This window comes from Coturnix japonica, chromosome 12, assembly GCF_001577835.2.
Source record: "Coturnix japonica isolate 7356 chromosome 12, Coturnix japonica 2.1, whole genome shotgun sequence".
In the NCBI taxonomy this organism is placed as follows: domain Eukaryota; kingdom Metazoa; phylum Chordata; class Aves; order Galliformes; family Phasianidae; genus Coturnix; species Coturnix japonica.
Genome location: NC_029527.1, coordinates 10280047 through 10293435, shown reverse-complemented (window position 1 = coordinate 10293435; position 13389 = coordinate 10280047). Strand labels below are relative to the sequence as shown.

Sequence of the window (13389 nt, the reverse complement as noted above, 5' to 3'; positions counted from 1 at the left end):
AAATGCAACCCTGGGGATGTTGCCTTCAACCTAGTGTTCACCTCTGGCACACACCCATGCCATCCAGTTCTCACACAGACCCGCCAGCACTCATTGTGCAGCTCAGTGGGACAGAGCTGCTCCTCTCTGCATCAGGGGCTTCAAAGGGGCTCAGGATGCCAGCAGACCTCCAGCCACTTCCACCATGGCCTTATTCTGATGCTGGTTACTCAGAACCAATGTAGCCAGGTCACACTGTACCTACACTGTTAACTTACACCTATATTTCACGTCATGAAAGCTTCAGCAAGAACTCACATCCTGCAGCTGCAAGAGCTGGTACCAAACCACTTGCCCCCTAGAATGACATTTTAAGTTACTCAGATCAAATGGCAGCCTGATTAAGCATACTGAGAAAAGGTTGTATCTTCACCTGGTTTCTTGATAAGCACTGGTAAATACATCATTTATACCTTTTCCATTTCCTAGTTTACTCCTTTTGTCAGCAATAGAGACCCAAAAAAGGGGTTCTAATTAGATGGAGCTAACTAGGTGGAATGGCATACAATTGATGACCAAGAAGTCACTAACTTCTCTAAAAACAGGGTGGCTATTTTTCCTCACAGAAACAGGAGGTTTTATCGATAGACAAAAGGATGCAAAATCCAACAGGAAAGGTATAATTACGCATCAGGACTATACGCTTTATTATGACACAAATCTAAAAGGATTAGTGGGTGGTAAAAGCTCCTCTGGAGGGGTGAACAAATGATATTAGTCATCATACACCAGTACAAAAATAGAATTAGGAACACTCCTCTATGCATAGATGAGATTTTGTGACTTTTGGTAGTAGGACTGTTTTCTGTTTCATTTTATTTGTTTCTGTGTGTGTGTTTTTGGTTTTTGTTTGTCTTTAAAGCAAAATACAAGTTAAAATGTCTAGTAACTCAAATAAAGAGTTTTGACATATATGACAACTGATTAATTCCACTAGTCTTGTTTTTCTCAAACATTTTGATTTAACTACCAGCAATGAAGATTCCAAACACAATTTTCAGCAACAGAAACAAAATAAACCTGCCAAGTAGCACTTACAATATTTTACTGCAAGACAACAAGTAAGAATAGCCCATTCATTTCAACACAAAAGTCATTCCTCTATTTATTTTCCCCTGTTTGGAGGCTTAAAATCTAAATGAGTTGCTTCAAGTTGAAGCACAGAATTAACTCTTACAACATTTGTCCATTTGATGATAACCTCGAAGTTTTAAGCAAAAAGCAGAGTGTCCTACGTTACTAAAATGCACTGAAGTATTTCATTTGCATGACCTCGTTCACAAACAAAGCAGTTTATATTCAGAATCTGATAAACAAAATGCAACATCTGGTATTTTGTGTATTAATGGAAAAAAGCTGTAACTTTACCTATAATCATTCACTCCCAATGAAATTTCATGGCCTGCGTAAGAGTGCAGAACTGGCAGTTCCTTAATGTTTCTTAAGAGCTCTGGTAAGTGCAATGGGACAAATAATGAAATGCATCCTACATCTGACCTTCTCAGCATCACACACCCTGGAGCATTACTGCACTGACAGGTCTCACTGTCATTACTACACTCATCTGCATGTGTTATCACAGTAAATTAATGGTAAAATTCCAGTATCTTGTCACCTGGATGCATCATTCTAACCCTTCAGAGCAAGCAAATGGTAAAGTTGGAAACACACCATTTAGACAAAGTAAAGTTCATGGGAGTATGCCACTGCAGGGCTATGTTAAGAGACTTAAAAAGGAACAGATTTATAAGGGAAACTCTACAGGTAAATGACAGGAACGCAAGAAAGGAACGGATTACAGCAGAGGAAGTCACAAGGATGTCAGCAGAAAACACACTGTAAATTAAGGCTCAGAAATCCTATTTCTGAGCACAGTAGTAAGAAAAAGCAAAGAAATCTTAGTTTTGGAGATATTTCATGTTTCACTGTTCTAAAGAATTCAACTCACCCGAGTACGCCCAGTAAGGATCCCCCGAAGCCTTTCGCCTCCGTATCTGCACAGAACTACCATGTCTGTTTTCATGCAGAGAGCCAACATAACCTTCGGTCAGAGCTGGGAAGAGAAAAACAGGAATCATTAGGAAAGTGGTCTTTAATCCCTGGAGTTTACACTGCAAAGCTCAAATCTTTGCTGAGCAGAAACTACAACGTTGACACTGCTTAAAGAAAATTAACAGGTGTGCTCCTCACCCACGGAGGCCCAATGCTCAAAGATGATTCAGAGAAGGTAGAACACACCAATGCCTTTATTCTTATCTGGCGCATGCCAGTCTAACTTCAGGACTATCCATAAGGATATTCTGATATACACAAGTAAACATAAGCCATGATGCGACTGATCTTCCTCTGACCTCAAGATGGCCATTCAGAAAACCAGCTACCAAGCTAGCAACTGTAAATCTACGCAAAAATGACCAAGATCCTTGAAAGACTATAAAATGCAAAAGCACTTTATCCTTGCTATCACAACTTTATTTAAAATCATTTAGAACAGCCTTATTCAAGAAGGAACCAATCCATGAACAGCCTGCAGCACAGAGCCTGCAGCACAGGGGATTCATCCAAGCAAAGCAGACACACAGAGCTGCCTTCCAGCCAGAGCAACACTGCGAGTGTCATTCGAATATCCAGCATGCAATACCAACACCTGACATGAAAGGGAGTGGCCAGCAAAGAAGGAATCCTTGTAAAACTTCACAAGCTAGAGGGAATTAAATTCAGCAACCAAAGCATTAAAAACTCATCATACACTGAAACCTGGGGTTTTTCTTTTAGATCCCCAAATAATTTTGCCTTTAAAGAAATATGTAAGTATATGGAAGTATATGGAAGTGTTTTTCTGTTGGTTTTGGGGGATGGTGAGGAGGGTTTGCACATAAATTTTGTTCAGTATTTCTGTACATCTCACTGAACCCAATGGGAGCTGTGTGACTACACAAATGTCAATAACAGCTTGAATTTATCACAGACTTTTCTCCGACATCACAGCTGAAACCTTCCATGCTCTAATAAACACCAAGAAAACCACAACCCCTTACAGTTCCATACACAGAATGTGAAGAGCAGATACACACCATACGACGCAACAGCAATTGAAGTCCAACTGATCTCAACCCATTTATTTGATCAGGAAGTTATTAGCTGAATTACTGAAAATAAAACTTTAGAAAACCACCCAAAGCATCTCCACCCATGTACAGTCACTGAGCTCTGGATTCCCTTCTGCTCCCGTGCCAACTACAGCTGGTAGCAGATCTTTACCAAACATCAAGCACTGAGACCCTCAGAACTCGACAAGAAGCTTCTGGTTGATACACCCTTTGGTGCCACAGCAGCAGAGAACAAACTGCAACCAATGGCTACTCTACAGACAACCTGCAATAAGGGTCATGGATTTCTGCAGGTTTTGGAATGCTCCCATCAGTTTCTTCTCTTGCGCTAACAAAGGCACTAATTGTGCAATTTATTATAAGCCTCTGATTTGAATGAGTTTTCCAAATTTACTGGCAACTTTCCTGATGCTAATTCACTTCAGGCTGAACTAGAAACACTGGAGCATGCACTATGAGTGTTCGCAGGCAGCTCCATGCCACATACCTTATTTTCTCTTCTGATTTTACCCAAGTAGGAAGCTGCTTCTATAGGTACATCTTGGTAAGCACCGCTGTGTGCTTTACCATCAAAAGAAAGGAACTCATTCAAATCATCTGTATTTGTTGAAAGGAGAAAGGCTCAGAGTCAGAGCAAAACATCCAAAACTGTGAAGCCCTTTGTAATCCTGGCTTGCACTGTCAGAGAGCCACACATCAACCATGGAATGGCTATGAATCATACTATTGATCTGCAGTATCCTCTGTGCAGAAAATTAAATTATGCAAATCCAGGCTTTTATGAATGCCTTACTTCAATGTGAAATGGAACATTTGCTTTAGTCAGCATTATATTTATACAATTAAAAACCTGGTATTCTAGTAAATATATGCATTTTCAGTTTTCTGCATGTACACAATAGATTCGTACATTTATCTGTATTCATAAATAGTGAAGGGTCATGTCATACCCAGGTTTAATTCTACCAAAAAGGATGTCACAGGCAAAAGGACAGCTCAAGTACTTGAAAAGAGAACTGTAGAATAGAACTTGCTGGTTTTGTTGCTAAACATCTTCTGTAGGACTGAATAAGAAACAAACTGGATCACACTGTTCTAAATAAAGCCCTGCAATGACATCACATAGCCCAATTTTAATGATGTCTCTTTACAGACGTGCAGTAACTCAACAGCCATTAGCCATGCACAGAAGATAAGAGGTTGAGTGGATAACTGAAGAAACTCTAGGAAAAGGATGACGGGTCAAGATCTCCAGCCGTGCAGTGAATTGGGAAGGTAATAGTCTGTCTTTGACATGAAAACACAACACCTCCTTCCCTGGCTGGCCCAGCCTGCCTGCTGTGCTCCTTCATTTCTACCTTAAACAGATACAAGTTTGGAAGAGAAGCATTGAAGTCTAATTATTTCAAAAAAAAGAAAATATTTCATCATATGCCAAACCCACGTTCCACATCAGATGGATTTTACTTTCTTTGGGTTTCAGGGGGGACCAGGAATGAGCCCTTTAATCAAGACAACACAATGACACCAGTGAAAAGGTAACAGGCATCCAAGAATTGCTGAATCTGCCTCTTCCACTAAAAAAGCATATAGCTGAATTTTTTACTCCAGTCATTAGAGTGCAAGTACTCATTCTGGTGCACCATTGCAATTCTGCCCTTTTGGAAGTTACGCATGGAAATAATTGACAAACTCAACTGATATCTTTGGCTTCTATAATATGAGAACAAGTACTAGAAAAAGTACTTAAGAGTTAAGTTATTAACGCTCCTCACTGCGGGTTTCCACAAGACTTTCTCAGCTGGGAGACAGTTAACAGCTCAGGAACAGAGCAGCCAAGTGATTTCCTGCTCCACTCCCACAGAACTGGAGACTGGAGAACAGCCAGCAATTAGATGGGCTGGTCCAGCACGGAGCAAACATGGAGAGGCTCTGATCTTCTGGGAACCCTGCAAAAGTGGGGAAGTGGAAATCGGGACAATAGGAGGGGCAGGAACATGCTCTTGGAAGGCTCAAAGTGGAGCAATGAAAATAGAGGAATGGTGGGGGTGGGGAGATATACACACAGCAGGAGACAGAGAGGAGGAGAAAGGAGAGCAGGAGACCTTACCCTGCAAGGTTTGATTTGATACAATGCGCCAGTGCTGCAGGCAGAGGAGCACGCAGGGAATGCTCTAATGCATGGTCTGAGACTTGCAAATACACAGTTTAAAAAAAAAGAAGGGGACCATCCTGACACTCAGATACACAAGCATGAAGTTAAATCCCAAGCAAGTCCTGTGGCTGCTGGTGCAGCGCCGGTACCCATAGTGTGTGACACCTGCAGCCGGTGGGGCTGTGTGGATGCCATCACAGTGACTTCTGCAGGGAACAGGGGATCCTTCACAGCTAACATGGAGAAATCCCTTACACACAATTTCATATAACTTTAATCGGCGCTGAACGCTACATGATTTTAGATGATGTGCTAAATTAATCAAGCCGTACTGCATATCTGCAGACAGCAAAGCAATGCGATGCTGGGACATTCCTCAGCATTCTGATCAGCTTCCCATTCACACTGTCTCCATATATTAAGTTTCCAATAAAAATTATTTGATAAGTGCCCTCAGAGGCATGATTAGGTAATTCCTGCTTGAATACCTTATTGGTATTCGTAGTTCACATGAATACACAAAATTTTATCCCCAATCTACCTTAAATATAAAGCTATTATACTATTCACAGAGATTATACCCTGGGCATTAGTGTTTAAAAGGTATCGAGCCATCAGCTGTGTAAGAAAAAACTCTTTTTAAGATCAATACTTTCTTTCTGAATGGTGAAATCATTAGTTATGGCAGTCGTTTACCTAGAGAGAGGTGCCAAACTCAGAATATTTAAGACTTCTCTGAAGAAATGGGTTGCTCCCAAATCTGTTTTCAGGCACTCTGATTACAGTGGTGGAGAGCCAATAGCACACGTGCAGCCCAGCTCATGCTCTGGCTGTGGGCTGCCCTGGCAGCTGAGACTGCCATAGCCCAAGACTCTGATGGGGATGCTTGGAGTGATGTGCTTCAACCTGGTCCTACTGATGGAAAACTGGGATATCTTTGGAGAAGGAGACCTGGAATGTGGAGACCTGTTAACACTTGAAAACTCTTAAGATAGGGAGGAAAAATCTTGGCAGCGTTTAGCCAAAAAGCACTAAATAATAAGGAATGCCAGCAATTAGTGCCTTATCAACTTGATTCCTATGAAAGAAACTTATTAAAAACCAAGGAAACCGCTATTTTTTTTTTGGAAGACAGCACAACAGTGTGTTTTAAAAGGGATGGAAGCACAGGAACATTACCTTAAGGGCTTTTATATCATCTCTGCTATGGAGTTTAAGAGATCAGTGAGCCAAGACGCTTGGCCATCTGCAAACACAATGCTTCAGGCCTCATGGGGGGAGACGGAAGAAAGGGAAAATGCACAGCAGTAAAGGTGCTCTTAACAGCACTGTGATAAAGAGAGGCAGGTAAGGTGAAGGTGCTGCAGTGCTGCACATTAACACGTGCTCTGCTGATAATGGCTAAGGCTACCTGGCAGTTTCTTTAAATAATTGCTGTGAAGAGAGACAGAAAGGGAAAAGGAGGAGGAAAAAAACTGATAGGGAATACATTTGTAATAGGATTTTTTTCTGTAAAATTAAAATAAATAATGGTTAGATCCACTTGCCTAGGCTTAATGTAAAACTTGCTAAACAAAACTAGGCTATTTGCCTCAAATATTTCACCACCCTTTACAGAAAATTAATCTGTAAATAATTCAGGCACAGCTAATCCATTTTGATAGTGCATTACTTTTAAAAGACTGTTCAGGCCTGGTTTCCCACATTTTAGGGTGATTACATCTTGCCAAAATGATGAAAGTTAAAACAGCATATGGTGGTCAGACAGCATCAAATTATGTTCTGAATGAGACTTCTTCCTTTGATTCTGATGCAGAGATTTCTTCTGATTATCAGATAAAAGACACGGTCCGTTCTCCCATGAACGCACACACAATCTTCACAAACAGCTTCCCATTAATGAAATACGGGAGCTACAACCAAGAGTTTCTCATGACTAAGTGAAACAACAGACATCCGAACACTGCATCTGCCAAGCAGCCTATTTCCCTTTCCCAGATGACTGTCACCCTTAACTCCTCCATGAGCACATCTCAATAGCAACACAGTACTTCTCACCCCACTCGTTCTGTTGTTCATGCATCTAATAGATGTGGGAACGGCACAAACAAAAAGCAGGAATGTATATTCAGCCTTTACAGGGACCAGCCAGCAATGTGAAAATTAAAACGGTGCAGGGAATACACTGTCAAACTGCAAGGATTCAATTAACTACTGAAATTAAAAGCCCTTGTCCCAAACACAAATGTAGCAGTCACTATGTGCATTAAACCTCAGTGGCCAGTGAGTTGTGTAATGTTTTGCTATTACTTCATCATAACAGTGAAGCATCAGTCCCAAAACATTATGGCTAGTGATAACCAAGAGGAAACTGATCTTCAGCACAGTCTTATGCTGTGACAAGAAAGTCTCCTACTTGAGACATCTGAGCCAAAGCAGACCAAGGACACACATCATACGAGTGATGTTTGCATAGCCAGCACCATCCAGGGAACTGCAAATCCAAGTGTCTCCAGTCATGGCCAGATCCCACAGTCCTTCCTCAGCTTTACAGCAAAGCTCATTACAAAGCAGCCAAGCAACTCCAAGCTGCATCACTGGTGCCCCAGTAAGAGGGCTCAGAAAAAGAAGCTTTGGAGGCCAGTAAGAGACAGATGCTGTCGGCAGATTAGAAAGGGCTTGGTTTGGGATTTTCATGGCATCAGCTGTGCAAGACACAACATGGCTGGTGAACTGGGACCACTGATGTCAACTAGCATCACTGCAGTGCTTCTACTAGAAGGCAGCAAAGTCAGACAGGCAACCGGCAGCAGTTCCATCTCAAGACAAAAACACTTTTCTCTAAGACAAATGTTCTTCGAACAGGCTGATCTTTAATGTATCTAATTTGAGATACCTGAAAGACAACAAATGGACACAGCATCCTGAAAACTGGACTCCTTTTAAACACTTCTGATTTGAGTAGTCAGACAAAAGTAATTGGGAGCACCTAACAACTTTAACCTTGAAAACTGTAGGTCTGTGCATCCTGTACAGTCTCTCAGATTTCTGTCAACCATCATTATCTGCATGTCTTAAAAGGAGGAATCCTCACACTCGTTCATCACCTTTCCATATGCTGCTTCAGAGGGGTCACATCACCTCTGAATTTTATTCATAAGAATGCATTAGGCAAACACAGAAATAAAACTTCACAGAACAGGCTTGCAAGCAAGGTTGACCTGCACAGGAAAGCTGGTGCTCTCTGACTGAATCACAGCATACAACAGGGAGAGGACAGATTACCTAGAATGGCAGGGTCAGACTGAAGCAGGACAACAAAGCCCCAGGTATCAGAGCAAAATAGCTGTTCACAAAGTCAGCTCCAGTGACTCCATGCTGCTTCCCAAAGGCAAGTTTGGAGCCAGCTGGAGCCCAGGGGCAGCTCCATGTCCTTGTGCAGGACGGTCATGATTCTACCAGCACAAGCACAATGAGAAGGGGCCAGCTGGGTCTCATTCCTCCCAGCACAATTTATCTGGGAAACGTGAGCATTACATATATAATGGTGACCTGTTTGTAGGCTCAATTAACAATAGTAAAAAGGGGGGCCTTATTTCACTTCTTCCTCTACTGCAAGCAAGTAAACCTTGAGGGTTTTACAACAGAAAACATCGCGGCAGGAAGCACCTGTATCACTCATTCTCCCATAATTAGGGGCTGCAGCATGCACAGCATTAGAAGAACAACCTTCTGAACAGCAAATAAATGTGACCTTAATGGAGCATTTTGTAGCTTCACTTCCTTGTTTAATGCAGAATGACACCGATTTTCTCATCACTAAAGCTAGTAATGCTCCCAGAAACACACAAACTAATACAATATCACCACTTTCACCTCGAAGCTCAGGAAACGTGATTTGCTTGTATCCGCTGCTCGTATTTGTCTTAGTACAGCCTTTTGTTTCCAAAACACATCCCCAGAAGTCATACACCAAGTACCTTGAATATAAAAATGATCAAAGTATCCAAAATAAGCATCATGATGTAGCCCTGACTGTGCTCTGGGGCTGCAGACTCACCAGGCACACTCATGCTTCCCCACAGGTAGCTTACAGTTCCATTTCCTCATCATCCCATTAAAACCACAAAGGTGTTACAGTGCAGACAAGCATACATTTAATCATCTCTGCTTTCACTACTCTCCTGACCACTGATACAAGATTACCACTGTAATCCCAGAACACTTCAAATAGCATCCTCTGCCCCTGTCTCTCCTGGCATTTAAATAAGGGCAATCCTACCAAGTACACAGGATATTAAAAGCCTGCTAGGTCAGACAGTGTTCCTGCTTAAGAGGGTGCCAGTTCTGTCCTGGTGGGAGAGCAGAGCATGGGTGCTGCCAGCAGCCCCCTCCCCAAAGGCTGCCCACCAAACCCAGCTGCCTCCAGTACTCTGGGCTGAGCACTCACCCAGCACACAACACAGGGCACAACTCATTTCATTCACACTGGGAAACCTGAAGCACTTTATGAAGCCAACAGAGCTGCTCCCACTGCGTGGCTCAGGATCAAACCTGCCCCATTATAAAGTCTTCAGAGATAGGGGCTCTGTCAGCTAATAAAAATCCCTCATTCTTTATACAAAATGATTTTTTTAACCCGTGTCCTTTGGCCCATTTAACAATTTATTGACTGTGTGAAATAATGTGAGGCCACATCAATCTCTTCCTGGTTATTTGGTTCAGGCTCTCGAATTAATGCAGAAGGTGGAAAGCTCAATAACGAACTATTTAAGAAAAGAAAGGAGAAATGCTTTAGTCCCACTGTGAGATATCTCCCTCAGTTTGCAGTCAGGTCTTACCACCCAGGGCTGTGCAATCTCCTGGAGGAAAGATGGAAAAGCAGAAACAAGCACGTTCCCCCGGATTAAGCAGAAATAATTTTAGATTTGTATCACTCTGCACTGAAACAGATCTGCAGCGCTCAGGTAGCCAGATTTAGTGCCTCCAGCATGTGACAGCAATTCCAGCCAGATCCACAGAAATTATTTTAGGATCAAACTTAAACTGAGTCGAGCCAAGCAAACAACCATCCATGTTTATTTGCGTAAAAATGTATTTAATTTGGCTTACGATCTATAAAATAGGGTTGCTGGTTTCTTTTTCAAATAAATCCCTCCACGCTGACAACTTGCATCAGATACAGATTTCATAGCAAAGGGTTTTACCCACATTTATTTCCCAAAGTACAAATCTGAAGTGGAAACTGAGGTATGTGGAGATTTTTGTGCTGACTGAGCTCCTGGTTGGGGATATATGCCCCCAAAACAGGACCCGCCATTTTGAAAACTTCCTCCTTTTCTTCCATGGGAGCTGCTTTGTTCAAAGACTCAACAAATGCTCCAGAGCTCATCTGTGAAACAACTCAAAAGTCCTTATTTACTTGGCAGCTCCCCATTTGCGTTTCACCCAGAAAAGAAGTTTTCTGGACGTTTCCCAGCAGGAAGGTCTGGTGCTGTTCTGTGTCCAACACCAATTCTCTGTTCCTTGGTCATTTGTCCCCAGAGAAGGCAGTAATGATCTCAACACCAAACCCCAAACTACTGAGAGCTGGACTGCTAAGGCAGTGGCAGCAAGAACAGAAGAACAGTAACTGCACTCAGATGAAGCAAACAGATAAGAACTGCAAGCAATAATGCACACTTCATAATCATACAGAGACAGCACGCAGCACAACCTGAAAAGGCCAGCGGTCACTTCTTCCCTGTACAACACCGATATAACCATCTGGAGGACAACACAAATGCCATGCTCAGTAAATGCAAATGATGCTAAATCAAAAGAAGGGTAAGCAAGCAAAAAAATAAAGCCTCAAAAATATTCAACTATCTGGCAAGCTCAGCGAAATGGGCTGATGTAAGTGAGACATTCTACAGAAGATAGATGTAAGGCAATGCAGTTGGGGAGAAATAATAATCAGTGCAGGAATGAAGTGAGAGACTGCTGTTTTGAAAGCAGTAATGCAGAGAGACTTGAGCATTAGGGTGGATAATGAATTAGATGAAAGTTCATGCTGCAATACCACTGCAGAAAAAGGCAATTGCTATCCTGGGGCACACGCACAGAGATACTGGAAGCAATAACTCAGATTTAGACAGTCTTTGGCAAGACTGTCACTGCAGTGCCACATGCTGTTTGAGGCCCATTACTCAAAAAAAAGAAAAAAAAAAAAAGAAAGAAAAAAGAAATCTTCCTCTGTGTTTTTCCAACTAAAATCTAAAGGTAGTGGTCAGGGAGGGCAGGGGATGAATCACAACAGCTTCAATACCAACCTTGAACTCCAGTGCTGGTGGCATGGACAACCCAGCCAAAGCGGCTCTCAGCCCTGCCTGGCCTTGCCTTGGTTCAGGGCATGTATTGAACACACCACTCCCCACCTCCTTGTCTCATACAAGAATTTTCATAACGAGTCTCTCAAGAGATTTTAGAGCTCTGAGAACCGCTGATCTTCAGGCAAGAAGTGCTCTCACTGCACAAGAGTGAAAGAGAATGAGGTGAAGAGCCTTGTAAGGAACAAAGGGATGCTTTCACCTTGGGGTGGGCACAGTAGGAACTCGTACATTACCTCTGAAGCAAGACACAGCTTTGAGTTGAGATGCTCATTTTGCACAAGGTTTGGCAACACCACGCGCTTTGCTTGAGTGTCAGCACAGAACACAGCACAAATGTCACCAGCAGAGGCAAGCAGCATCCCCAGCTACTTCCAGCAGGATCCACCATGCCAAGCCAACACAGAGAGCAGCCCAAGCAAGGGTGGAAGAAAGCTGGAAAGCTGCACACTCAGCATCCCTTACAGAGTGCTTTCCAGGAAGGCTCCAGCACAGAAGCTTGTTCCCTTCCTACACAAGTCAACTCTGCAGCATCCCCTACCTTCCAGTGTCACTAATCCTATCGTTACGACAAGCATTTGAATTATTAAAATGCACAACAAAAGCGCTGTGCCCATGGAACACCGCTTCAGCGAGCAGTTCACAGCCTGACAAACCTAATTGTTTTTAAGGATTCTAAGAACTCTCACGATGACTTCAGCCAAGCTGCAAAGCAAATTTGTCAACTGCTGCAGGTTTCTCACTTCCCAGGCAGGCTGGGTAGGCCATTTAATTACAACACAATGCTGTGCTGAGTCTCCACTTGACTCAGCCCTAGAATGGTCCTCTATACCCACAGGAAGCTTAACTACTCCAGAAAGTAGCTCCCCCCAGGTGAGTTAACTCCAAAACTCACGTGCTTCACAGCTGCTGTTTCCGTACTTTATGATTCTTTTATGCTTTCATTGTGAACTGTAACAATATCTGTTCTTACAGAGCTGGTATCAACGTTAAAAACAAATTCATCCTTTTATACAGTGCTTGAAAGATTTCTTTCTGGCAAAGTTCTCTGTCCCAGTTTGTCCACAAAAAGCAGATATTAATATCACAACAGGTATTCAGCCTTATTCTAAACAATTTAAAGATACATTACAATAAGGAAATGACTTTTTAAATAACCGATGCATTAAACACTGATGGAACATCAGTGTTTGTTCTGTGACAGCACCGGTCCTATTCATTACAGGGATCAGCAAAGCTGCATCTGACTACTACAGAGAACCTCCATCAATACTGCACAGACTATCAAAAGTCATTTTTCCTTGGGAAAAAAAATTGCTCACCATTAAATATGCTTTTATTGCTATTCTTTTTGACATTCTGCATATAACACCACAGACTTTGCTAGAGAAATCAGACTGTGCCATAAGAAAAACCTCAAGTATTTGTCCGTCTTTTTTAACCCCAGAATCTTATTTTGTAAACAAGAAGCTCAAAGCAATCAGTTCCAGTCAGGCTTTTCAGCTTTGGATTTAAATCCTTTCATGACTTCTTCAAAAAACATGCATCAAAATTTCAGGGGGGTGGCGGGGAATGAGACTCGACATTGTAGTTTTCTCTGATGAACAATCTGATGCATGACAAGGAGGCAGCTATTTACTCAAGCTACTTGCCAACCGACAACCAAATCCAATTTGACCACAGCACTTTAAATAGATACAAAATAAGTTAGCAACGA

The 13389-nt window shown here is 42.2% G+C and overlaps 1 protein-coding gene across 1 annotated transcript in view; it reads right to left on the bottom strand.

Moving 5' to 3' along the window:
* PTPRG (protein tyrosine phosphatase receptor type G) overlaps nucleotides 1-13389 on the bottom strand; it is a 370232-nt gene that overhangs the window by 287312 nt on the left and 69531 nt on the right. The window contains exon 2 of the mRNA XM_015875220.2: nucleotides 1988-2092. Within this exon, the coding sequence (XP_015730706.1) occupies nucleotides 1988-2092 (105 nt within the window). The remainder of the gene's footprint in view (nucleotides 1-1987; nucleotides 2093-13389) is intronic.